Source organism: Ceratosolen solmsi, unplaced genomic scaffold, assembly GCF_000503995.2.
Source record: "Ceratosolen solmsi marchali unplaced genomic scaffold, CerSol_1.0 scaffold53, whole genome shotgun sequence".
NCBI classification, from domain to species: Eukaryota; Metazoa; Arthropoda; class Insecta; order Hymenoptera; family Agaonidae; genus Ceratosolen; species Ceratosolen solmsi.
In genome coordinates, this window is record NW_011948441.1 from 1,025,274 (window position 1) to 1,051,097 (window position 25,824).

The 25,824-nt window shown below is 22.4% G+C and overlaps 2 protein-coding genes across 3 annotated transcripts in view; both read right to left on the reverse strand.

The window, feature by feature from the left end:
* LOC105365738 (receptor-type tyrosine-protein phosphatase T) overlaps positions 1 to 9,255 on the reverse strand; it is a 15,374-nt gene extending 6,119 nt beyond the window's left edge. The window contains exons 1-15 of the mRNA XM_011503972.1: positions 9,151 to 9,255; positions 8,593 to 8,858; positions 7,849 to 8,071; positions 7,070 to 7,417; positions 6,774 to 6,923; positions 5,700 to 5,861; positions 5,156 to 5,302; positions 4,976 to 5,094; positions 4,309 to 4,489; positions 3,436 to 3,696; positions 3,241 to 3,359; positions 2,799 to 3,033; positions 2,094 to 2,402; positions 916 to 1,175; positions 782 to 854 (exon numbers count right to left, since the gene is read on the reverse strand). Coding sequence (XP_011502274.1) covers positions 782 to 854; positions 916 to 1,175; positions 2,094 to 2,402; positions 2,799 to 3,033; positions 3,241 to 3,359; positions 3,436 to 3,696; positions 4,309 to 4,489; positions 4,976 to 5,094; positions 5,156 to 5,302; positions 5,700 to 5,861; positions 6,774 to 6,923; positions 7,070 to 7,417; positions 7,849 to 8,071; positions 8,593 to 8,858; positions 9,151 to 9,220 — 2,923 coding nt within the window. The 5' untranslated portion in view covers positions 9,221 to 9,255. The remainder of the gene's footprint in view (positions 1 to 781; positions 855 to 915; positions 1,176 to 2,093; positions 2,403 to 2,798; positions 3,034 to 3,240; positions 3,360 to 3,435; positions 3,697 to 4,308; positions 4,490 to 4,975; positions 5,095 to 5,155; positions 5,303 to 5,699; positions 5,862 to 6,773; positions 6,924 to 7,069; positions 7,418 to 7,848; positions 8,072 to 8,592; positions 8,859 to 9,150) is intronic.
* A 10,301-nt stretch (positions 9,256 to 19,556) lies between these two features.
* Positions 19,557 to 23,578, reverse strand: LOC105365680 (chymotrypsin-2-like). 2 transcript variants are annotated; one of them, XM_011503908.1, is made up of 4 exons: positions 23,485 to 23,578; positions 21,853 to 22,178; positions 20,066 to 20,317; positions 19,557 to 19,760 (listed from the first exon to the last, which is right to left on the reverse strand). In XM_011503908.1, exons 1-4 carry the CDS (start codon positions 23,525 to 23,527, stop codon positions 19,617 to 19,619), a joined length of 765 nt encoding a protein of 254 aa, XP_011502210.1. In that variant the 5' UTR covers positions 23,528 to 23,578; the 3' UTR covers positions 19,557 to 19,616. The 2 variants fall into 2 exon arrangements, with proteins under 2 accessions (XP_011502210.1, XP_011502211.1); XM_011503909.1 differs by having other exon boundaries at positions 23,481 to 23,551.
* Between the last annotated feature and the right edge of the window lie 2,246 nt (positions 23,579 to 25,824).

Below are 25,824 nucleotides of genomic sequence, written 5' to 3' on the forward strand. Positions count from 1 at the left end.
CTTGATTTCTCGGCTTATGTAGAAGACGGATGGATTAAAGTCCAACTACCGAAGTCTCCCAGGCATACTCTAGAACAAAACCAGCTACAGACGCCACAGTGGTTTTTCAATCCCTCCAACGATAAGTTGTTCCCGTCACAGGTGGCGCACAGCTTCGCATAACCTCCATTTCGGCTCTCTTACGACCTATATTTAGGGGCAACTGCACACGTGTTGAATTGACACACAATAATATTGTAATAATATTGTTCGATCAGAGCACTACAATCACCAATAACCTCTTAGTGATAATATTCAATAGATTATAACCTACTTCTTGTTACAGTAAATCATAATCTCACCAGTGACATGCAGAGAATAAGAAATTGATTATCCTCTAATTATCCAATAAACAGATATATCAACACCACAAGATTATTAAGAAATATAAGGATCGTGTGTAATTTCACCAAGGTTAATAATTCCCATTGGAAATAAAGTAAAATAAATGAATTAAACAGTAATAATAAAGATGTGTTAATTATTGAATCGATGCATTAACCCTTTACTTGCCCGACAACCCCACACAACATCTAGTGGGTTTTTTGTTCTAAGTTGATTTTTGCACGTTTGGCTGACGAGTCAGATTGTGGAATTATTTTCCGGACAAAGTTTGATATTAAGAATAAATATGATGGAAATATAGTTTTTTTTATCATTTATCCATTTTCAATATATTTCTAATCCTATTAGCATTAAAAAGCAAATATAGTAATGAATTTGTGATACTAAATAATCTTACCGAATTCAACTCTCCTTATTGGTATAATTGCAGGTTCCGATGGCTCCATTACATTTGTATTATATGCCGTGATCTAAAACATCATATTTTTAAATAAACAAATACCTCGCTTTTCTAGTAACATGGTAGCTTACTTGAATTTCATCGTAATAATCGGATGGAAGTGGGAGAGTCTTATAAGGAGCATATTCAAAGTTATCAAATTTATAAATCTCATTCAGCGAAACGTTGACATATGAAGTTTCATTGCAATTGATCGAATGCTTACAATATATTATTGAATAATGATCTAATTGACCATGAGTTGGCGTTATTGGCACATTCCATCTTATTGTCATGGTCTTATTTAAAATGTCTACTTCTACAATTTCAGGATTTCGTATTGGTGGTGGCGCTTTGTTGACAAATATGTTAATATCATTAGTGAAAAAAATTATGTTATGAAATAGGTAATTAATTTGTATTTCAAAAATTATAAAATTGTTTTTGAATACTTGAACATTTTTATAAAAAATTAAAGTTTCTTTAAATATTAATAAGCTTAAATTTAATATGCAACAATAGAAAATTCAAATTGTAGCGAAACTTACAAAAAGGTATATATAATATATTTTTATAGAGTTATTATAATAGTTATTCCTTTATTTATTACTAGAAACTGCTCATAAGATGAATTAAAATAAAAATTGATAGAAACTTTAGTTAAGCAAAATAATAAAAAATAAAATATTTTTTTATTAATATTCTTACTTATTAATGCAATAATAGTTATTATAATTTTATTCATTTTTTTAATAAGATACTTTCATAAGCATATTTTTATTATTTATTTGTTACTTTGTTACTCCCAAAATAAAATAAAAATAATGATTAAAATAAAATTATTACCATTATACATTAAAAATAAAATATTATAAAATATTAAAAAAACATTTTAATTGCATTTTTAAATGAATTTGTAATTATTTATTTATAATTAATAATAATTCTAATTTTTGCAACATAGCAAATGTTACTTATTGCTTTAAAAATTTCATAAATTACTCAAGAACAACCAAGTCCATTATTGTGAAAATATAAAATAAATACAAAATCATGCCTGAATGACTAAATATTACTTAATTTTAATTAATTTCCGTACTTAATTTTATAAAAATGTATCAGTGAAATTTGAAATATTTTATGTAATCTTTAACAAAATTAATAATTAATTTTAATTGTTACAATTAATAATTCATATTTGAATTTGAATATTAAATAATTGTAGTCCGTAAATTTTATAAATTTTCTTTGTATTCAATTTTTTTTTTACCTCTAGCAGGCATTTCAAAATTTAAAGTAGTATATGCTGTCTTATTTTCCAGATGGTAAAAATCTCTTAGTGCATATAATTGTACATCATAAAGTTGGGCGCCATTGAAGACGGACTTTTCAAGCGGATAATAATAATTGTTGACTATAATGGTCGTAAGCTCACGGTTTTTGAAGAATAATTTACATGCAAGAATGGAACCAGTAATAGTTGAGCAATTATCTGGAGGATTCCATCTGAGATATCCAGCTATTGTTGACGATGTTTCATTGGTAAATCGAAAATTAGTAAAGATTTCTGTCGGAAGATCTTTAAGAAAAATTATTTGATTTATTATTCCTATTAAATTTATTATAAATAAAATATTTAGTTAAGCAGTTATAATATTAACTTTATATTATTTATTATTTATATTTAATATACTAATTTTGAAACTATTTAATATTCTTTCAGAGAAAGAAATACAATTTCTTTTCCTAAATTTTTCTAAAGTTATTTTGAAATTATTTTTTATCAAATATTTTATATAATTACATAAATAGATTTGGCTAATAATTGAAATAGTTATTAAAGTATCTAAAAGATTTGCTATATACATAAATATAATGATTGTATATGCATTAAGGCTTTCAAATGTTTAATTTATTAATTAATTGTGTTATAAAAACGTTTATAAAGTATATATAATATATCATTAAAATTTACCTATGGATGCAGTTTCGTAAAGTAGTTCTGTCTTTTCTCCCGCGTGTCGAGATGTATAAGCTTGAACAGTGATCAGATACACAGTATAGGGCATCAAATTTTTAAATACATAATTAAAAGTATTGTTTGATGTATTTGTTATTACATCTTTCATATGAAATCGTTTAGCAATATTACTAAAGGTTAAATTATAAGAAATTCCATCTAAATCACTGCATCCACGTGATTCAACGAGCTAAAAATTTATCCATATTAAAATCATAGAATTGATATTTTAAAAGATATAGACATTCTAAAACACTAATTGAAATTTAATATTAATCAAACGGAATGAGAAAAATATTTTTACAATAAATATATGTTATATAAAATATTAACCAAACAGATGAATAAAATTTTAATACAATCCTTTTATAATCGGCATATTGAAGGAGAAAAATACCTGAATTCCTACAGTATAATTTACTAGTTTTCCTCTGATCTTATCCGGTGAATTCCATGTTATATTAATCTGATCAATGGAACTAGATACAACGTGTAAATTTTTTACCGGACTTGGGGCTGCAAAATATTTGTTATTTAGATTTAAATATATAAATTATAAAATAATTTCTTAAATAATGATAAAAAATTTTACCTCCTTCTAACGTATTGACGATTTTATTGATAATAGTAGATCTTTCTGATAAAACAACAACTTTATAATGAGAGAATGAATTGAGATCTTTAAATATTTTGGGGAAAGTTGTTGATTCATCAAATAATTTTTTATTTTCACTGAATAATTGTACTCGATACCACGTATAAGGGCACGTATCATTAACATGTACATCAACTAAATTATTTAAAGTTATGCTGGTTTCATTACTGCTTATAACAAAATTCAGTGCCACTGATTCTGTACATATAATTAAGAAAGTTAAAGTATGTTTTAAAAAGATACTAAATATAATATAAAAAAAATATATAAAAAATATTAATAATATAAAAAAATCACCTAATATATAATTTAGTTCTATAAAATTATATAGTAACCTTCTTATTTATTTATGTATAAAATATTGGAACCCAAAGATAATTAAAATTTTTGTGAGATAATAATTTTATTCGATTCAATGAAAAGTCAATCATCCAGTACTTTGTGCAATCGTGAGTTTCGAAAACATTGTTTATATTGAAATATCTGTTACCAAAAAATAAAGCTGATATGCATTGAAATTTGATGTAACTTTAGTTGTGCTTACGTATGTATAAATTTGTATCGCCGATTGGTAGACAAATTAAACTAAATTCTAACTTTACAATGAATTTACTTATATGCAATTTTATAAGTATCCTATGAATAATTAATAGTAGATAGACAAATAGAATAAGCCAATATGTAAATTTATTTTTAAATAGTTAAAATGATTTTTGCAAATAATGATCCAACATATCATATTTACAATAACGATTACGAAAACGAGAGCTAGAAGCTTTGAAATAATAGAGTATGCAGAATGATAATTGCCTGTACAAGGTGTAGTAAAATTAATTGACTCTCCACGAAAAGTCCGATTATTCGCACGAATGAGTCCGGCGAGTTTATATCGAGTGCCAGGATATAAACCATCAACGTGTGTTTGAATAGTGACAGTAGTCCTTTGTACGGATATGGGCTTACTTACGAATGCTGGAATAGTCGAGTTTGTCTGGAATTAAATAGTAAATACATTCGTTACTACTACTTACCATTTCTTTAATACAAAATTGCGATATATATCTATATATATATTAATGCATCCTATTCATATATTTAATTGATTAATTTTTTACAATTTTTTGCAATCGTAATTAAACCGGCATTACTCGTGTTAACATAAATCAACAAATTAAAGTAAGTAAGCTTTGCAGTACATTTAATTATACTTAAGAAAATATTGATTTAAAATTTTTTCAAAAATAAATATGCTTTGAAAATTAAGTTACTTTTATTAAGAGAGATGTTTCAAATATTTCTATTTATAGCTATACTTTCTTAAATACTTAAATTAATAAAACAATTTGAACATTGTTATTGCTTTTTTATTGTGACATTTTATTGCGCAGTAACTACAAATGAATGATTATTTGAGTAAAATGATTAAAATTATAGTTTATTTCATAATGAATATAAAAGAAAATTTTTAAATTTATACCCAAATTTGAAAGTTTACACTTGTCGGTATTATTTTATATTCCTTCTGGACATCTAAATAAAGTCTCGCACAAGTAGAATTTATTAGATCTATACCGGGTGGCGGTGGTGCTCCAATTCCTATAAGTTTTATTGTTTACAAATTATTGCAGTAATGTTAAAATATAAATTGTATACTAACCTATTTTACAATATGGTGGTATAAAAAGCTTATTTTTAGTGATACGACAACCAGATTTACACTCGCCAGTTGTGAAGCTACAAATATCATCAGCACAATTTCCGCATGTTTGCAAACATTCAAAACCATATTTTAAATTAGGGCAACCTAATTGAGAATATAAAATAATTAAATGCGGCAGTTATATCGTTTTAATTTAAATTATGTAATATTAAGTGTTTTAAATCATTTATAAATATGCATCGTACAAATTTATAAATCGTCTTTTCATTTTAAATTTAGTAAATTAAATTTATTAAAGTTTATTGTTTCTGGTAATACAATAATTATATTGATTATAAACAAGAATGAAAAAAAATATTAATGTAAATACATAATTTCTTAATTATACATAAAAATTTTAAATAGTTTGAATATAGAACATTTTAACCACAAAGAATTTGGAAATTACTATTACCAATTAACCATTAGTTTAATGAATATGAACATTTTAGAATTATTTACAATTACAAGGTATTATAAATAAAGTAAAGAATCGACTCACGTTCACTACAAACAGATTTTATAGTAAATCCTTGTGCACAAAAACACCCGTCCTCGTCGCAAGCTAGCAATTTATGACAATGGTTATTATTGTTGAAAAGCTTGGTACAATTTACTGAACACGATGGTCCGATTTTTCCTTCTGTACAATGAGATCTTGTTTCTGAAAATAACAGTTTCTTATAAATGTTGAAAATATCGAAAATTGAGAATAGCATATTGAATATTTAATTCTTATTTGTAGCTATTAATTTTTGTAGCTATTGTAGTTAAAAATGAACAAAGATGAGATAATATCAGTTAAAAGAGCAGTATTACTATTTCAATATAAAATTATAAAATATTTTAAATTATCATTGAAAACGAATACTTTGTAATTTTATAAGTTTTTGCATTAATTTTATATTTTTTTATCAAAGAAATTAAAAAATTATTTTAACATATTAATCGGAAAGTTTTTAAAAATAACCTCAATTCTTTTTAAATTCTTTTAAAATAATATATTAATTTCATTTATATATATTTATATATATTTATTTATATTTTATTCGATGGTTTTTCATTAATTGTATAAAATCAATTAGAAATGAAATATTCTCAAAGTTGAAATAATAAAAAAAAAATATAAGAAACAGAACTAATAAAATTTTATTCATATTATATAAAATAATAATTAGTCCTAAATGAATTAAAATCATATAAATGAAATAATTTTATGTAAGGATTTTCATTAATACATATCATTATTTCAATGACGCAATAATCTATATTAACGAGTATTAGTAGAAATGATCTAATAAATACAAGAGAATACATTTCTAATAAGTAAAAAAATGTATAAAGTAGGAAAACGGTATATTTCTTTAGACAAGGTATGTACAATTGCGTAGATCGAAAATTTGAGAGATGCGCACTTGCATGTTAGTTTAAAATAAGAATAAGAATATTCTTTATATATAATCTATGATATATATAATAAACCAGTTAGTAATGTATATTTTTCGAAAAATATTATTTACTTATAATAAACTAATTTATGATCGATAAATCATAAAGTAGATAAGAAAATTATCACCTGTGTTCAATGGCGGTGTATCGTGATCCGTTGATTCGATGATTGTCGAAACTCCATTTGATGATAGTTTTTGACATGTAACAATTGGCCAAAAATAACTGGATTCATTGTAATCTTGATGAGCGTTAATTTTAACAATTTTTAACGCACCTGCAGAAAAAAAGTGGACTCAGCAATTTTAAAAACGTTAATTTTCACTTCAATAAATACCTGTAAAAACAATTCATAAGCTCAAGTGATTTCAAAGTGCATCTACAAATTAATCTATCAAAGTAAGAGAATTGACGAGTACTAACCATCATAGCAGCGGTGAATATTTGACACTGCCCAGTAAGAATTATTTTTGTTCGAGACGTTACCTAATAGGGTATTAATTTCCATTTTAATTGGCAGTTGCATTCCTTTTGATAGTGTTGTATTAATTTTTACTTTTTGCCAAATTGGTAAATTATAAAAATTATTAGAACTTTTATTCTGAAAAGTTCCTACTGCTTTTCGTTTTCCATTACGATCTACAAAATCGACGGTTATAAAACACTTTTTACACAAACTGATTGACATCTCGATGCACATATTTTTATCTAATGATATTGTTTCTGGACTAATTAGCTTTGATTGAGTCGTTGTCGTCAATAAATAATCATCTGAAACATCGGATATTCGATAACTTGCATTTAAATTTTATTTTGTAAAATATAAGTAAGTTAAAAAAAAATAAAATATTTAAAGCACTTCTCTTAAAGTCCTATTTAAATATATTTATATTAATATATATGATATATATATATATATATATATATATATATATATACACATATATGTAATAATATATGTAATAATATTAATATTAATATATATAATATGTGTGTGTGTGTGCGTTGGTGCGTACGTGTGCGTGTGTGCGTTAATACTTAAAATATTCTAAATATTAGAATTAATATCAAAATATTTATCATTTATTATTAAATTATTAATTGTTAATAGATGTATTGTGCTATGAAATCTTTTATTATTTACATATAAATTTTTAATATTTTTCTTCTATAAATAATAAATATCAAACAGCAGTACGTACATATATGGAATCTCATTAACAGTTGTACCTGAGTACGTGCAAAAAGAAAGTACTCGGGATTTGCAGATGGAGTTCTGCGATGGCCTGTAAAATAATTGTTTTCCTTTGGTGCAGAATAATTTAAAAGTCTCGTACTAGATTCATAAACTGATAACGCTATTTGGGTTTCGAAATCCCATTTTATTATAAATGTTTTCCATTTTTTTGATGAAAGAACTATAGACTATAAATATCAAATAGTTAGGCAGTTATAAAATAGTTAAATTGTAATTTGTTTAGAAAGGTAGATTACTTAAAATCAATTAATATTTAATCATTTTTTTTATAAGTGTAATTTATTATTTAGTTTCTAAAAATTTAAAATACATAGTATATATAATTTATTATTTGTAAAATGTAAATAAACAGAATTCAATTTAAAACGAATATATATCATAAGAAATCCAATGAATAAATTTTTATAATAATTTTAATTATATTTTATTATAATGATATACAAGATAAAAATAAATCTTTCAAATTTTTGTATTCATTTATATTTCGTATTTATAATGCTTTATTCAATTTGATTATTATTTTGATCTTCAAATAAAAAAGACATATAATTAATTAGTGTATAAATTATGTTAATAAATTAATTTTTACAATAAATAAATTATATTTGAAATAAACTTAAAAATCTAATTGGATATGTATAATGATAAATAACGAATAACGATTAGTAATGAAAAAATTCATTCTTACATTGGTGGAGACAAGTGCTTGTTGACAATCCCCAGAAGGAATTTTCGATGCCGATTCGGGTATTCCGTTCTCACACTTTCGTATAATGGACTTTGTATTCTTCCAGCCTCCCAAGATAATAAAAAAGCAAAAATTTGAGGTGTTGTCTTTGTTGCACAGAGCAAAATGTGCATCTGTTGTTCCACGTATCGAAACTGAAAAACTACCGATGTTCGGAAGTACAGTAATTGCTCTAAATTGATTCGATATTTTCTCTTCCTTGAAATCTACACGATACAAAGTTTATGAATAAAGTGTGGACTCTTGTTTGTAAATTGAAATGAAAATTTTCACGTTCTTGCTTCCACTATTTGCTTACAATACCGATGAATATACTTTAGCGTGAGAACTTAGAACTTAAACGATACGTTCAATATAAATAAAACAAATTCGATAGAACTTGAATGCAAAAATATTTACCATTACTTTTGTTCATACAAAAAATAATTCATTAATGTTACATACGTGAAAATCTTTTATCAAATAAGAAAAAAATCGATTTTCAGATTTCTAATTTACCTTCCCAACGATTATCTGATACCGGAGACATTGGTTTCACTAAACTGGACACATAATTCCAATTTCCCATTCTTGTCCAATAATGCGAACACGATGTTTTATTGCTCATTGGACAAGTAAAATTGGTAGTTGTTGGATACAGGATATTATCCTTATGCAATACTTTATGAAAATAAAGAGTATTAATATTATTTTTATTTCAACATTATTAAGAAACAATAAAATATAATAAAAATAATGATTTCAATGTATTACATCAATTATTATTGCAATAGGATGCTATTATATAAATTTAAACAAAATTAAGTTACCGTACTTGTAAAAAAATCCATATAAAATTATTCATAATTCATTTTATAAATAAAATTAATAGATTTTTGAAGCTTAAATTTATAAGATTTTCAAATGTATTTTAGAATATGTATAAATATGAAATTACTTTTATTAATTTGAAACTATTTAAAACTATTTATTTCATTATTGAATAAAATACGTTCTATTTAAAAATAGGATTTAATCTATCTAATGGAATATATGAATTAGGTCACGCAGTTTATAATTGGTAAGAATAAAAAGCAAATTAAATTACGATAAAAAATAAAACATTTTCCTACAAAATTATATCGAAGTTATTTAAGTTTTCTCAATTTTGCAGTATTAACATTGTTTAAATATTTTTTCTATAATTCTTCTGATTTTTCTTCTATTCTTTTATAATTATATTTTTCTTAATATTGTACAATTAATGATTTTAAGAAATTCTAATAGAAATTATTGTACACACTTACTAAAATACTATAAACTGAAACGTGATTGAATTAATAAAATATACCTAAATAATCCTTTTATTACTTATATCAAATACATAAGAACATAATAGTCAGAAAATTTTTTTAACAATAAATACAAAATATTTTCCTACATATATCTATATACTCTTGATAAAAATTCTGGCTTCATAATCCAAAATATAAAAATAGATTCATATTTTTTTTTATAAGGTTTTTATAATTGTAATTATAGTGAGGGAAGTAGCAATATTACAAATATTTATGTTTACAATTCACGTATTAATTAATTTTCAAGTGGAATAAAAAAATATTATTTAATAAAAAAAAACTATTGTATAGAATTATGAATATAAACATGAAAATAAAAGTGTTAATAATTAGTATAAAAAGAGAATTTGAAAAAATACTACTTGTATTTAGTGTTTAAATAATTAAAAAATTTACCAGTTGACTTAGATTCATATTAGATTCTTATTTATCTTCGTTTATATTCATGATATAATTATGGTATTGTTATAATTCACATAAGATCTATATATTTACAAAGATCTACTAATATGTATTGATTTAATAAACACTTTAATCCAACGAAAATTGCACATTTTATCATATTAAACGATAATATATTTTTATAATGTCGAGTATCATTTCAAATAATATATATAATAACGAAGTGTTCAAAATTGTCTAAATTCAATGTTAATTTATTATTATTAATATTTCGAGTCAGCTGGCCATTCGCCATAATGTTACTAAGTAATTGTGATTATATAATGTGTTATTTTCGCAATAAGCAATGATTCAAATGAAATTCATTAGCTCACCAAATGGTTTATCTATGGTATTTAAATCAGCAAACTTCGGCTCAATCCACTCTAGATTACTGTTCCAAATCAAAGCACTGTCCAGCTCATCGGTGACACAATACATATCTTTAATATGGTGATTAGCATATAGTAAATTTGTCCTGCTGTATTCGGGTGGTCCCGACAATATAAAAAACTCTCCATTAGCTAAATTTATTGTTAACTTCGCAAGCACCAGCAAAACAATTGATGAGACTTCTTCCTTCATTGCACAGCTTGAAATCGCTGAAATTAAGAAATTTGAAGTTTATTTTCATATTTGTTGTTTCTTTAATTATAATTAAACTAGTTTTATCATGTTTTGAAATAATAATTACAAGCCTTTATAGTATGTACGTAACAGTATCTATAATAATTTTTTCTATTCCACCATCATTACATATTAAATTATTGAATAAAATATCAGACGCTTTCAGTGTAATTGAATGTTAAGTTTTTTTATTTTAACACAAGTCTTACCATAAACAATGAAATTTTATTTTTAAATATTATGAATTATTCATTATGAATTTAATTTGACTTTTTAGTTAATAATCTTAGGTTAGTTTGCTTATTATAATTATCTGTTAAAAATGTAATAACACAATAATTTCTAAATTATTTAAATATACTATAAAGACTTTGAAAAAAAAATTTTAAGCTAATAAAAAATATATATATATATATAAATATATTCTAATTTATAGTGTATATAATAAAATTAATAACTGAATTAATGACTATTATTTATCATTTTAAAAAATAATGTGACAAACTGAAAGAGTTAATTATTGTAAAAAAACAAATATTTTTATTTACTTTGTATTTAATCTATCATAATCTAATTATATGTTTAGAATTTATATATTTAAATCTTTATAATCAGCAATTTAAAGTATGAAATATTGTATTAGAAATACTATCAACTGAACTTGCTTATATGTGGAACAAATCTTTTTTTAAAACACAATTAATGAATAACATTCAGGAAAACATATTTATAATACTAATAATATTGAAATTTAATTTTGAAAATTTTATTTATTTACTCTAATATTTTTTACAATTTAATTGCTAATGTCAACAGCCGAGGCAATGTATATACAAATATTATAACATATGTAACAAATGGGCAGAATATCGAATTAAGGAATTAAATACTTACATTTAGCACTTCATTTATAAATTGTTTCCTTATATTTGATTTTAAAATGTGCGTAAAAGCGCAGGGAAATAGAACGCAAAATGAAAAATCACATTGAATAAACGGGTACGTTAGTAGCGTGTTTCGCGCGTCTCTCTTTTCGTGCTTGACACTTGACTTGGCCTTTTTCGATCTCTTTCTCTTGTTGTTGAATCGCGTATTTGAGGAAATTGACTTCCTCTGTGTTTCTGACTTCAAATAGCCTGATAAGGGGCAATCACATTCGTCACTGCTACTATTCAATCAGAAAACAACGCAGAGCAACAGAAATATCAAACAGTAGTATGTATAGAGTAACATAAGATAAATCGAATATAGGATAACACAAGTGATTATTTTCAATTTGAAATACCATTGAGTTTAATTGGTTATTATATCTTACACTTTCTTTATTCTTAGTCATCTTTATATATATATATATATATATATATATATATATATATATATATTGCATTAATTATAATGTTAACGTTTTTTTTCAATGTTTAAAAATTATCATGACAAAATTGATTTACTATTTATAATCTATATTTCGTAACAATATTAGTAAAAGAGTTAATAATAAATAATTACTAACATAAATGAGTTTTTTGTAAATCTAATAATTAGTATCCACTAGTAATTTCCTTATTATATTAATAGTATATAAAAACTAATAATTAACATATAATTTCTAAGAAACTTTTTACAATTTTATATAAATAATATTATATAATTATTTTCTATACTAATATTTAATATTTTCAAAGGTTTAACAAATAATATTACACCATAGTATGTAGATATTTCAATTTTATTTTAATTAGTTTATTATTATATGTTTATTTATTATTATAATTGTTGATTTATTATCATAAATGAATCATTATAAGTGTAATGTTAATTTATTGTTTAATTACTGTTTATTATACTAATTTTATTTTAATTTTTATTACTGTTTACGTAAAAAATTTCATAAAGATCGAATATTATGGTTTAGACAAATCAATTTTTGCATAATCTCAAAAAATGCTTTTCTTAAGTTTAAATATAAAATGACATTTAATACTTATATTTAAAGTCATGAATAAATAATTTTACGTTTATCACAAAATGAATTAATAATAAATTCTTTATTTTGTAATTATAATTTATTTTGAAGCTTATATAATCATTTTAATTTAAATATACACATAAATTTTACTGCATTCTTATACTATCTTCCAGAACATTATTATAATAAGAAATGTAGAATAAAATTATTATTAACATAGAAATGGAGAACAGAACAGTTGTAAGTGCCGCTCACGGACTTTCCATAGAAGTGATGTTGCACACTACATTACATCACACACTTTGTATGGGATGAAACCATTTAACTCCAATAAAATGGAATAAAATTTTATATAATTATTACATTAAATTATTCAAATAAATTAATAATTGATTAAAATGTCATTTAGCTTTACAAATCTCTGTTGTTTCGAAATATATATATATATATATAAATATATAATGTAGAATGAAAGCATTTCATATTCATATATTTAGTAAGTATATGTATATACACTTGTGTATATATATATATATATATATGTATACAATTATTAATTTAAAAATATAGTTTATATTATTTGTTACTTGAAAGTTTCAAAACTTATTCTATAAAATTACAGGTGTAGAACACATAGTCCAAAAGCTGTTTGAAAAATATTGAGATATTGCATAAAAAATGCTAAAATTTCACTTTTTATTAAAAATCTCTTAATTTCCATATTATGTCTGTTTTCAAAAAATATTTATTATTAAATTATTTTTTATTATATTATACAATTTTATTTTATTTATGTGATTCTTAAATAATCACTTTTATTACTATTTAAAATTTGCTTAACGTTGTAGTATAACCATATTTTTCATCTGCATAAAAACGTGTGAAATATATGTAATAGTTGAAAATAATTACCGTCAACTAAGCTGGTCCTAAGCTATGTAAACAAATTTGGAAACTGTATTAAGGAATAAATTAATTTGGAATCCAAGATAAAAATTCATATTGATGAAGAAAATTGGAATCTGATAAACCTAAAAATCTGCCATCGTAAACTAAAAATAAAAATGAATGTTGATTGTCATTAATCTAAAACAGTATAGTACTAAATAAATCTGTCTTTGTTTCTATTGTTAAATTATTCATTAATTGAATTCTTCCTATGAAATATTATTTGTATTTCAGGATTTTAGAAATAAATATGTAATAGTAAGGATTATTAAATAGACGTTATCCTCTTGTACTTAATGTGATTATAAAATTCTTTATAAAATATTATTCTTACAAAAGCAAAAAATTCAAAAATGAAAAAAACTACTTATATTTATAATGTGGAAACTCATTAAACTGTAAGCATATATAAATTGATTAAATTAGAATCATACAAATATATCTTTTTTAGCAACGATTAGATATACAATACTTTCTAAATATATTCTGTAAAAATAATAGATAAAAACGTAAATATGTTGGATAAAATATACATTATTTCAACAAAAATACATGGCAAAAAGGACCATATAATATTCAAAATAATTTTCTTTCTAATAAATTCATGAATTATATATTGATATTTTTTATTTTTACTGTGTCAAAGATTTACAAGCTCTAATCTGCATTTCATCCTTTCACTAATCGGTATTTTATCTACTATACCCTTTGAGAGGGAGAGTTAAAATGTTTCTCAGATAATCTGATGGCCATCATCAATTATTAACAGAAAACATCTCACGGTGTATATGCCAAATATATCTTTGATGCGAATTCGAAAGTGTAGTCAATCATAAGTAAAAATTGATAATTTAATTAAAATTACATACGAGCCTACGTAGATTTGTACTGATCTTCATTAAATTGTACTTTTAATCATTTGATTTAAATACAAATATGTTTAAGAATTTGTTTTTTTTTCTTAATGTTGAAATTAATTCGCAACATAAAAAGAAGTTATGTTATCCACAATGAGAACAAATAAAAAAAATGATTAAAATTTACATATAATTTATTAAAATTTCAGTATTAAAAGAATTTTATTGTTTCATTTCATTAAGATACTAATTAAGAAATAGAGATTTAGTTGATTAATTTTTATACGTACACGCCATATATTACTACATTATTTGAAATTATTTCAAAATAATTATCACGCCCTGTTTTTGTAAAAATAAATCTAGTTAATTAAAATCAGGTTGTGTATATGTAATTTAATTTATATGTAATAACAACTTATAATGTAATAAACTATCAATTTAATATAATTTTTAATGCACGTTACTACAAATATAAATATTTGTTTCTAATCGCCAGTAATAAAAGTCTAAATACATAATAATAATCGAAATTATAATAATAACTTAGTAAGTTATAAATAAATATAAATTTATCGATATATATATATTCGAAGCTATTTGTTTAATCGTTATTATTTACGTTAAAAAAAAATGTTTTGTTTATTTATTATAATTCACTAAGTGATAGGTACTAAGACTTTGATTATGAAGGAAACATTATTATTAATAATATTCCTCTGCAACTGTGTCGATCAAGTGTTAAAGAACATTAATACAATACATTCATACTGCACAAATACAAGTTTAAATTATACTTGTATTTATAAATGAGCATGATTATTAAAATTCATTATCTTCTATTTTTTCAGATTTCTGTGAATTATATCCTGCATAACAATTCTAATTATATCAATAATTATATAATTAAAAATCTAAAATTATTATATTTGCGTTTTCATTATAAATTATATATGAAGCTATGATTTTATCAATTTATTTATGTGACTACTTAGTATTTGACCAAGGAATTAAAAATTTATATTTATAATCGATAAAATTATTCCGACATCCTCTTTTTACAGCTTTATTAAAATATTAACATATTCATTATCAATATATCATTTTGTGACATGTATATATTCGTACAATAGCTCGATAAATATACATACAACTGAAAATTATTAGTTATTTACAGTTAGTTATACAGTTTTTGTTCCTTTTACTATTTATTTTTATGATTGTTACTTTTTCGTTCTTTTCAAACTATCAAAATATGCTTGAATTTAAATATTTACTTAAAAATATGATGCAATAAAAAGTAAAAATATAATAAAATATAATATTAGTATCTGAATGTTTCCAATATATTATTAATTTGTGAAAATTACTGTCAGAAAATTATCAGAAAATATTAATATTCATTACCAATAATTTTGAATGCGAATGTTGGATAAAAAATTGAAATATATGATAATTAATCAATAAATTTTGCTTATTAAATTGTATATTCTTTTATAATTATAATTACCATGCGAATACCTATGTCAATTACATATATATTAATAACATTTCTTATGGAATATATATAACATTAATTTGCTAGTTTGTAAATTATTTACTTTTACGATATTAATAATGATCTGAGAGTTATTCGAGCCTAATTTACTGTTTATTAATATTAATTTACCCTGTATTATTAATAACTTTTACAACAGGTATTGATTTTATGAAAAATTTGAAAGCAGAAACTATCAATAATATTATCTATGATTGTATTGAATCTCATGTAACACTCTTATTTATTATTTCTAGTACTCTTTGTCATGTGGACATTTACATTGAATCTCTTCTATTATTAAGGAGTATCAGAAAATGAGAGTTCTAAGTGCCGTGATGGTCTTTAGCGCAAACGTAATAAGACATGAAACTGGCTCCTGCCGCAATTTTAATTCTTAAAATCTTAATTGTTTTTCAATGTCCAGATAAAATTTTTCTAACTTTAGATGCATTAAGCAATAATACATAACTATATGCATATACTATTTGATCTGGGATTTGCTCAAGCATGCATCTTAGAATTCATGAAAATACTATTTCTTACATGAAAGCAGAATTATGTTAACAAGTTAAGTATAAAATATTAGTTGCTTATACTCGCTGAAGATATATGATTTGAACTTAATTTAATGTCATTTTTTGCATATTTTTGGTCGCTTGCTTTAATTTAATTATGCCATAGCCCTATAATTTTTAATTGAAGTCAAATTCAGGTCTAATAATTAGCTTACACGATTGAATATATAAATATCTATTTAGCAGCGTCTATAAATTATTGAATGTGTCAAGTTCTAGTCGCAGTGCAATACAAAGCAATAATTGTAACGTGCCAATGTTTGAAAGTATAGATGATGATTATGAATTACGTGGCTATCTTATTTATATTTTTTGCAACATAATACAATTAAAATAAATACAACAATCAAAGCATATATCATTGAAAAATATTCATTTGCACGATGTTTTAATATTATGAGTATTAATAGAAATAAAATAAAAATAATAATAAATAATATTCAATATAATCCAGCACATATTTTTCGTTTAAATATACCTAATTATATAATTTCTATCAATTGTAGTATCATCGATTGAAGTCCATTTATTTTTTATATTATTATCAACAAACAAAACAATAATAAATACTAATTAAATTTTTTAGGGTTTAATAAATTGTGCCACCCCAAATAAAGGATAATTAAATTGACATTCGTATTATCTATACTGTCCCTTAAGATCCCTTAAGATTGCTATTTATTACTAGTCTGTAGTGTATTCTATAAATTGAATTTCTATCAATTTATAATATGTCAATCTATAAAAAATTACATAAGCAATTGTATTACTATTATATATTTGCTAAATAATATTACCGATTTAATTTATCTACTTGAAATAACTTCTTAAATTATATAATATAATTCTAATAAATAGTAATAGTATTTCTACATAATAGAATATATGTAGAACATCCATTTTATTGAAAAATAATATTGAATATAAGAACAAACTTATTATATTGTAATTCTAAAAAGTTGTTAGTCACGTAGTAATTTTAAAAAATCGATTTTAAATTCAAATGTCTAATCAAATTATATAAAAGTTAATTCTCTTTATAATTGAATATTCTATAATAGTAAAGATTTTGAATTAAAATTCATAAATTACTATTTTTATTTTTACGTTTAATTAAATAAAACACCATAAAAGACCACGGACATTCAATTTGAATATCTTACAATCTTAGAAGTTACATATTATTAACATATTATTATAATATAATTAATATATCTTAAATATAACTAAATAATATGACAATTAAACACACCATTTCATTCTAATATATATAAAAATCAGTCTTTTAATATTTTTTAAAACTTTTCATTTAAGTAGTAACTCCTATCGATATATAATACTATCACAGTAATACTAATAACGTATAATCAATAATACTATCTTTTTTACTTTTTTATTAAATTTGTAATTGAAGATCCTCACATAATATAATAATAAATGATTTATGTATGTTTAAATGTAATATTTATGTTTAAATGATTATTATAAATAATAGATGATAAAGTAGCGTAATTACGAAGTATGAATGAATGATTTGTAATGTTATTAATCAGAAAAATATTTTTGAAAAATATATATAACGAAATGCTTGTAAATATACCATATGTATATCAATTATTATATATTGCATAATTTCTTTGCAAATTTTTTCATATATATATTACTTTCGTTAACATTGGACTATGCAATCAGGATACAATGAAAACACTTATATAGTGTATTTCAAAGAATAAAAATTGGTGTTTAACAATAATATATTTTTGTTCAATCAGCTTTGCGTTAGAGTTCTAATAGAAATTTATTCCTGCTAATTTTAATTTTGTTTTTCTAATACACAATAAATAGAGTAAGGATATTTTTATATAATATAAAATAAGTAAAGTATATAATCAGGTAAAGTAAATAAGTAAAATACTCATAATGACAGTTAATTAGTAAAAATCAAAGAGTACTATAATTATTACCCAGTATAGAATTGTTATTGAGTACAATTTTTATATATTGAGCTTAATTTGAGATTAATGAAACTAATTATCTGTTACAAATTGTATACAAAATCCAATACTTAAACAAAACAATTGTAAAAAATAAGTGTTTATTTTCGGATGATGAATTAGCATTCAATGATGCAGTGGACGCCTGCTCAAGAATAATTTGATCGTATAAATTAATTGACAAATATAATTAATATAAATTCATACAATTCACATAAAATAATTTTTGTATAATTATGCCATATTTAAAGTAAAGTTTTAATTTTATTCGTTTCCAAAAATAATGATGCTTTTATATAAATAAGATTAGGGTTTTTTTTTCATATAAAACTGCAAAATTAAATAATACATAGAAATTCTAAAAAATAAAAAATAAATGTAACATTGATAAGTATGTGAGTTTATAAAGAACTACAACGTTATTTTTTACTCAAAGAATGTTTACATATAAAAATATATTAAAAAATTCAGTTAAATAATCTGAATATTCTCTTGGTTTTCTTGTTTCCAAATAAATAATATAATAACTTTAATTGATAACATTTAAGTTATTTGATTATACTTATTATTGCAATTTAAGTTTCTAGCTTTTAAAATAAGCCTGGTATTTATTAAAAATATATTTTATTAAAATAACTTAAATTCTTGTATACTATTATACCTATACATTTATAATATGCTAATTTCCAATAATGGATCTAATAAAATCGAGGTATGAATATACTTTCGTAAATACATCTGGTATACCTTGACCACATGGGAGACCAATTGAAATAACCCCGATTACTTCACCGTTAAGAATAAGTGGACCACCACTGTCCCCCTATAAAATTATTAGAATATAATTATTTTTTTATAACATAATTATTGTTGTTTAATATAGTTTTAAATTAGTTTAAATTATTTATTTATTTAAAATTATATCATTTCAGTTATATTGTTTATTAGGTTTTACACACTATTATTGAAAATAAATCAAAACTATTTGGAAATTATAAATGGATGATTTAAAAAAATTATGTCTCTTTTCAAATTATCTTGTGCCAACTTAATTTTTTTATTTACAGTTACGTAATTTGTGATTATAGTTTCCAATTTATTTAAAACTGTAAAATTACAAAAACTTACAACACATACGCCAACCCCTATTTTCTCAAATGCGCACAATTGATCTTCGTGAATATTAAAGGGCAGTTTTTTTCTACATATAGAATTGTCAAGAATTTTCAATGAAGTTTTTTGGAGTTTTTCTGGATAATATATTGACGGAAAGTCTAAAAGTCCCCAACCAGCAATTGTGGCGATTGTACTTGCATAAACATTTTCTGTTGGAAGTCGTGCTTTCTGTTGGTACTCGTTAAATTCAATAAAACCTTCCACCTATATTATTAATATCGATTTAATTGAAAATATTAATAATAGGAATATTTAATATTTTAATTCGGTTTAATTTTGCAAAAAATTTTAACTAATAAGACATATTGAAATAAATTCTATATATATGCCAACATTCATTTGTAGTTAGTAAATTTATAAATTACATTATACATAATAATACAATAGTAATTTTAAGATACGAAAATGTTATTTTCAAAATTATTTATTTAGTCACTGTAGACTTATATTATATGATTTTAGAATATTTATTCGATTTTTCTACAAATTCTTAAATGTGAAGAAATATTTAAAGAGCCCATCAATTCCAATTTCCATGAGTAGCTCATTAAATGAATGTATAAAAACCAGAATTTCATAGACATTAGGAAAACTTAGTTTTAGATATAATAATAATAACTTCTAACAATAATTTAGTATTAGAATAAAGTAATTAATGAAATTAATGAAAAGATTCAATTACACAGTAATACGCTAAATAATTCAAGGAAATTTTACATATAAATACTTGGAATTCCTCTAGGATATTCATTAAGACTTATTTCAATTAAAAATTATGTTGAACAGTACAAAGAAAAAAATTATAAGAATGTTAACAATTTTATATATTCATTTCGATAAAAAGTATCACGTTTTAATATGAATAATATGGAAATACCTAAAATATATATTGCTTACGTCTTGTAATTGATAGATCTTAAATTTATAATAAATAAGTTATATATATATATATATATATATATATATATATATATATATATATGTTAGATGTCAATATGTTGTTGTATTCTAGAAAATATTATTTACTGTAGTAGTCAGAGAATTTAATTAGTTATATAAATGCATAATAATTCATAATACATTTAATGTTTTGTATTAAAAAATTTCTATTTTGGACAAAATAAAATCAAATAAGTGGACATATAAAATCAAATAGAGGCATTGAAAGCAGCTTCTAGAGTCACCAAAATTCAGTTGAACTGGCTGAGGTCCAAGATAAAACTTACTATTAGAATATTAGGATAAAAGTTCGAGGAAGCAAGTACTGAAAACTCTTAACTAATGTAAGAAGAAACACTTGAAATGTTCAAAATGTCTAAGCTCTTTCAACTAGATAATCGCAGCAACGAACTTAAGTTGCACTTAACTAAGTATTATGTGGCATTGTAGATGATTCTCTCGCGATTTGTACAATACATCGAGCCCGAATTTGCCAAATATATCTCTCGATATGAATGCTCGAGTAACATGTGCATTTATATCCTATAATTAGTAATTGTGTTTTGAACAACCTTATTTGTTGAAAATTCGACATGTTCTTTCTAGAGTATCGTAAAAAATTAGTTTGATTTTTTCATTAAAATATAACACAAGTATACATGTATTATAATTAATGGAAATCATTAAAATCTACATTATTTTTAATTTATTTATCAAATAATACTTACGTTTTTATATAAATTCTAAATTAGTACAACTTTTCAACATAAACCTTAAAAATATAAAATATTTTTACCTACCTCTATAATAGCAATATCGTGTCGATTCATCATTTCCTTCAGTTTATTGCCATTAAATTCGGGATGAATGAAAATCTGTTTTAATCGATATTCATATCCAGAACGAATTTTCAAACTAGTGCTTCCAGAATAAATTACTAAATAGTCGTTGTCCGTATGTTTATTGAAAAGGCAGTGAGCTGCCGTAAGAATGTGATAATTGCTAATAATTGCACCACCACACGTATGCTTATTGTCGTCGATATATGTCAAAGATACTAAAAACGGGAATTCTTTTATATCTGCATTATTACCACCCATGATTCTTATTGATTTACTAAAAACACCTTGAAAATTTAAAACCGTGATATTGGTTTATATTAAATACAATTTTATTATAAAAATATTTTTATAATATAAAATAGTACAATAACATATAATCCATAAAGCATAAATATAAAAGAAAATATTTAATAAAACAATAATATTTGGGTTTGATCATACTTATTTATAATATCATTAAAATTATACATTTTGTACAACATTTTCTAAACACCAAATATATAATATTATATGTCAATGTAATAAATGTTTATGTATAAAAATATGTTTTCCTAATATATAAATATAAAAAGTAATAGTTTAAATAAAAAATACAAAGCGGTACAGAATTGAAAAAAAATAGTCGAATAATAAATAGTGTGAAAATGATTTAGAAAACCACTTATTAAAAATTAATTTAAATTAATATTAAAAATACACAAAGCGGGACATTTGATAAATATGTATTTTATTTTTTATATAAAAAGATCGAATAAAATTAGAAATTAAATAAGATTTCAAACTAGAAAATATAATGGCTATTTTATGTATATTGTATTGAAGAACAAATGGTAAATATTATTTGCATAAATTTGCTATAATTATTCTTAGCTAACGTTATAACTATATTATAACCATGATAGATTATGTTATATTATGGTATACCATTGTAGAGTATCAAGTTTTAATAATAATTTTATGTAAAATATTTGAGTTGATTCTATTATTCTAAAGGAGAGATTTTTATCAATCTGAAAACGATTTACATTTCTCAAGCAACAAATTTATTTTGACCAATTTCAATAACTGTTAAAAATATAAAAAATATGAAATTTGATTGAATATCCGGTAACTTAAATAGCGACAACATAGATTTTACAATATTAATGTTTGAGATATAAATCATATATTAACTTTAACAATTTGGAATCCTTTTAAACACTTACTGTTACTTATTATCGATACATACAAATTTTTAATTTGAGGGTAGATGCAACTAATTTTTTAGTTTTAAATATTTTGTCACCTATCGATGGTTACATAGAGACATAATATAGAAGAAAAAGTAAGAGACAGTTTTATATTATAAGAGAAAGAGAGAGAGAGAGCGAGAGAGAGAGGGGGGATCAAGAAAGAGAGAGGATAAAGAGAGAGAAGAGCGAGAGAGAGGGGGTATCAAGAGAGAGAAGAGAGAGAGAGAGAGAAAGAGTCAGTGAGTGAATCATCGTGAAAATATGTGGGAGAGAAGGAATGACATAAAAACAATAATTAATAAAAAAAATTTATTTTACGGTATTATACATAATAATACAAATTAAAGCTCTTACCTACCAACTAAAGCTATACAGAAATAAGTTAAAATGCTCACATACATTTTAGTATCCGTATTCGATCAAATATATTTTAGATTAATTTTAATCGAATGAACAATTTTATATAGGTGCACTCATATTGAGGTAAAATACAATTTTTACTAATTATGCTTGCTTTAACAAATATTTGCTTTGATAATCTTCTTAAATATTCCTAAGTAAAAAATGATAAGATTATTGTTCACATGCAAAGTAAGAATTGATTGAAATTATTTCATTATATCGATACAGTTATTGGCAAATTTATAGCTTATATATATATATATATATATATATATATATATATATATATATATATATATATATATACAATATATTATAAGTGTATTATAATGCATTATATTATAATTAAAAATATCAAAATAATATTGTTGCTATTTTTATTTTTTCGTTAAATTATTATAAAAAAATTAAACTTCAAATTAATGAGTTTCACTAATATATCATTATGAATTATAAAAAAATTGATCTCAACAAATTTAAAGAATATGAAATAATAAAATAATAATATAACTGATTTGGGTAATCTATTTAAAAATATTTAGATTGAATAAAGAAAATTTTACAGAGATGGAAATAACACAAATACCTGAATAATAGCCACAGATGACTTGTAGACTAGATTGAAATGTTCATGTTGATGAGCAATTGATGAGTATGAACGAAACAATGAAATGTATTAAATAGCAAGTATTATCCATAATCGTTTTCATTTTCATTTGAATATTAATGAATAAGAAAATTTTAAAATCCTGCGGTTTTTTTTATTAATATTTACATATTGATAACTAATAAAACTCATCAATCATATAAATCCTTGTTGTATTCAAGTTACAATAACGACAGAATTTAACTAAAAATATTTACTTAAATAAAGCCATTATAATATATACTTATCTAGTCATAATATACATGTGTGGTGTTTTGTTTTTTTTATAATAATACAAAATTTATTAAAGTATGCATTTTAGTTATTCATATTTACAAAATCGAATATATAACGAATGTAATTAAAAATGACGAAATAGATTATGGAGCATAAAATATAATCAGAAACAACATCGAAATTAATGTGAGTCAAAGTAAACTTATAGTGGATGTGAGAATTCAAAGAAAATGCACTAAGCTCAGGATACAAGGCAAAAATTTGTAAGCTCATGTTATTCACCGAAATATATTCTGTCCATTAAATAAAGTGATACTATTATATATATATATATATATATATATATATATAAATTAGATTTTTCATAGTAATATAAATTTTTAAACTGTAATGAGTACATTGAATAGATTTTCTTTTTCTATAATAAAGGTAAGAAAGTATTTCACATAATGCTAAATATAAAAATAAAACAAATTTTATAAAATAGTTTTAAGATATGACTTATAATGACGTAGGTTAAATATGTAATGTTTTGTAAGAAAATGTATATTTAAGTATAAGAAAAATACATTTTAAAAAAAACATAACAATCTTATATTTATTCAAGTTTCGTAAAAATAAGTGATATTGGAATTTAAATATTTAATTTTACAAGAATTTAGGATTATTAATATTTATTTTCTCACTCGATTATATAATAATGTAAATATTTAATAATTATAACTAGTTATTTTTGGACTAATGTATTTATTGCGTTTACATAAAAAATATAATTGCATTTTCGTAAACTATAATTAAATTTTATTTAATTAGAAAATAATAAGGTTCAATATATTGTACAAGTTATAATGTTGAAGAACGTGCTTTTATAATTTTATAATAACAAACATTTTTCAATAAAAAGATTAATATAATAATATACCATTGTGAATATTCCTTACATAAACTATTTCTTTATCGCATAGATCTTATTTTCTAAACATATATTTGCCGTTTCTGAAAGAAAAACGTGCACTGATTTCAAATCATGTTAAGTCACTCGAGTGATAATTAAAAATATCACTGTTTCTTGTCAATAAGATATAAATTTTATTATAATATATTGGACTTTATTATTAGATTTTATTATAAATTGAATAAAAATTGAAATATGAAGGTTAAATTATTTATTCACAACAAATTTATTATTGGTTGAATATGCTTAAGAATACTGTAATATTTATATCTGTATTAACATTATTATAACTATAATAACTGTATTTATCATAAATAATTATATTTAATTTATAAATAATTAAATATAGGTTATAATTACTATATTAATAATTTGATCATTTTATTTACTAGCAATGATTATATTTTAACAATTTTAATTTTGAAAATTTTTATTAAATTTATTAAACGCTATCAACA

Bases quoted from the DNA above. Each gene is read 5' to 3' on its own strand.
- LOC105365680 (XM_011503908.1), bottom strand. From the start codon at position 23,527: ATGTATGTGAGCATTTTAACTTATTTCTGTATAGCTTTAGTTG. The intron at 22,179-23,484 runs GTAGGTAAGAGC...TAAATTTTCAAG, and splicing joins TTTCTGTATAGCTTTAGTTG to GTGTTTTTAGTAAATCAATA. The intron at 19,761-20,065 runs GTAAGTTTTTGT...ATAATTTTATAG, and splicing joins TAGGGGTTGGCGTATGTGTT to GGGGACAGTGGTGGTCCACT.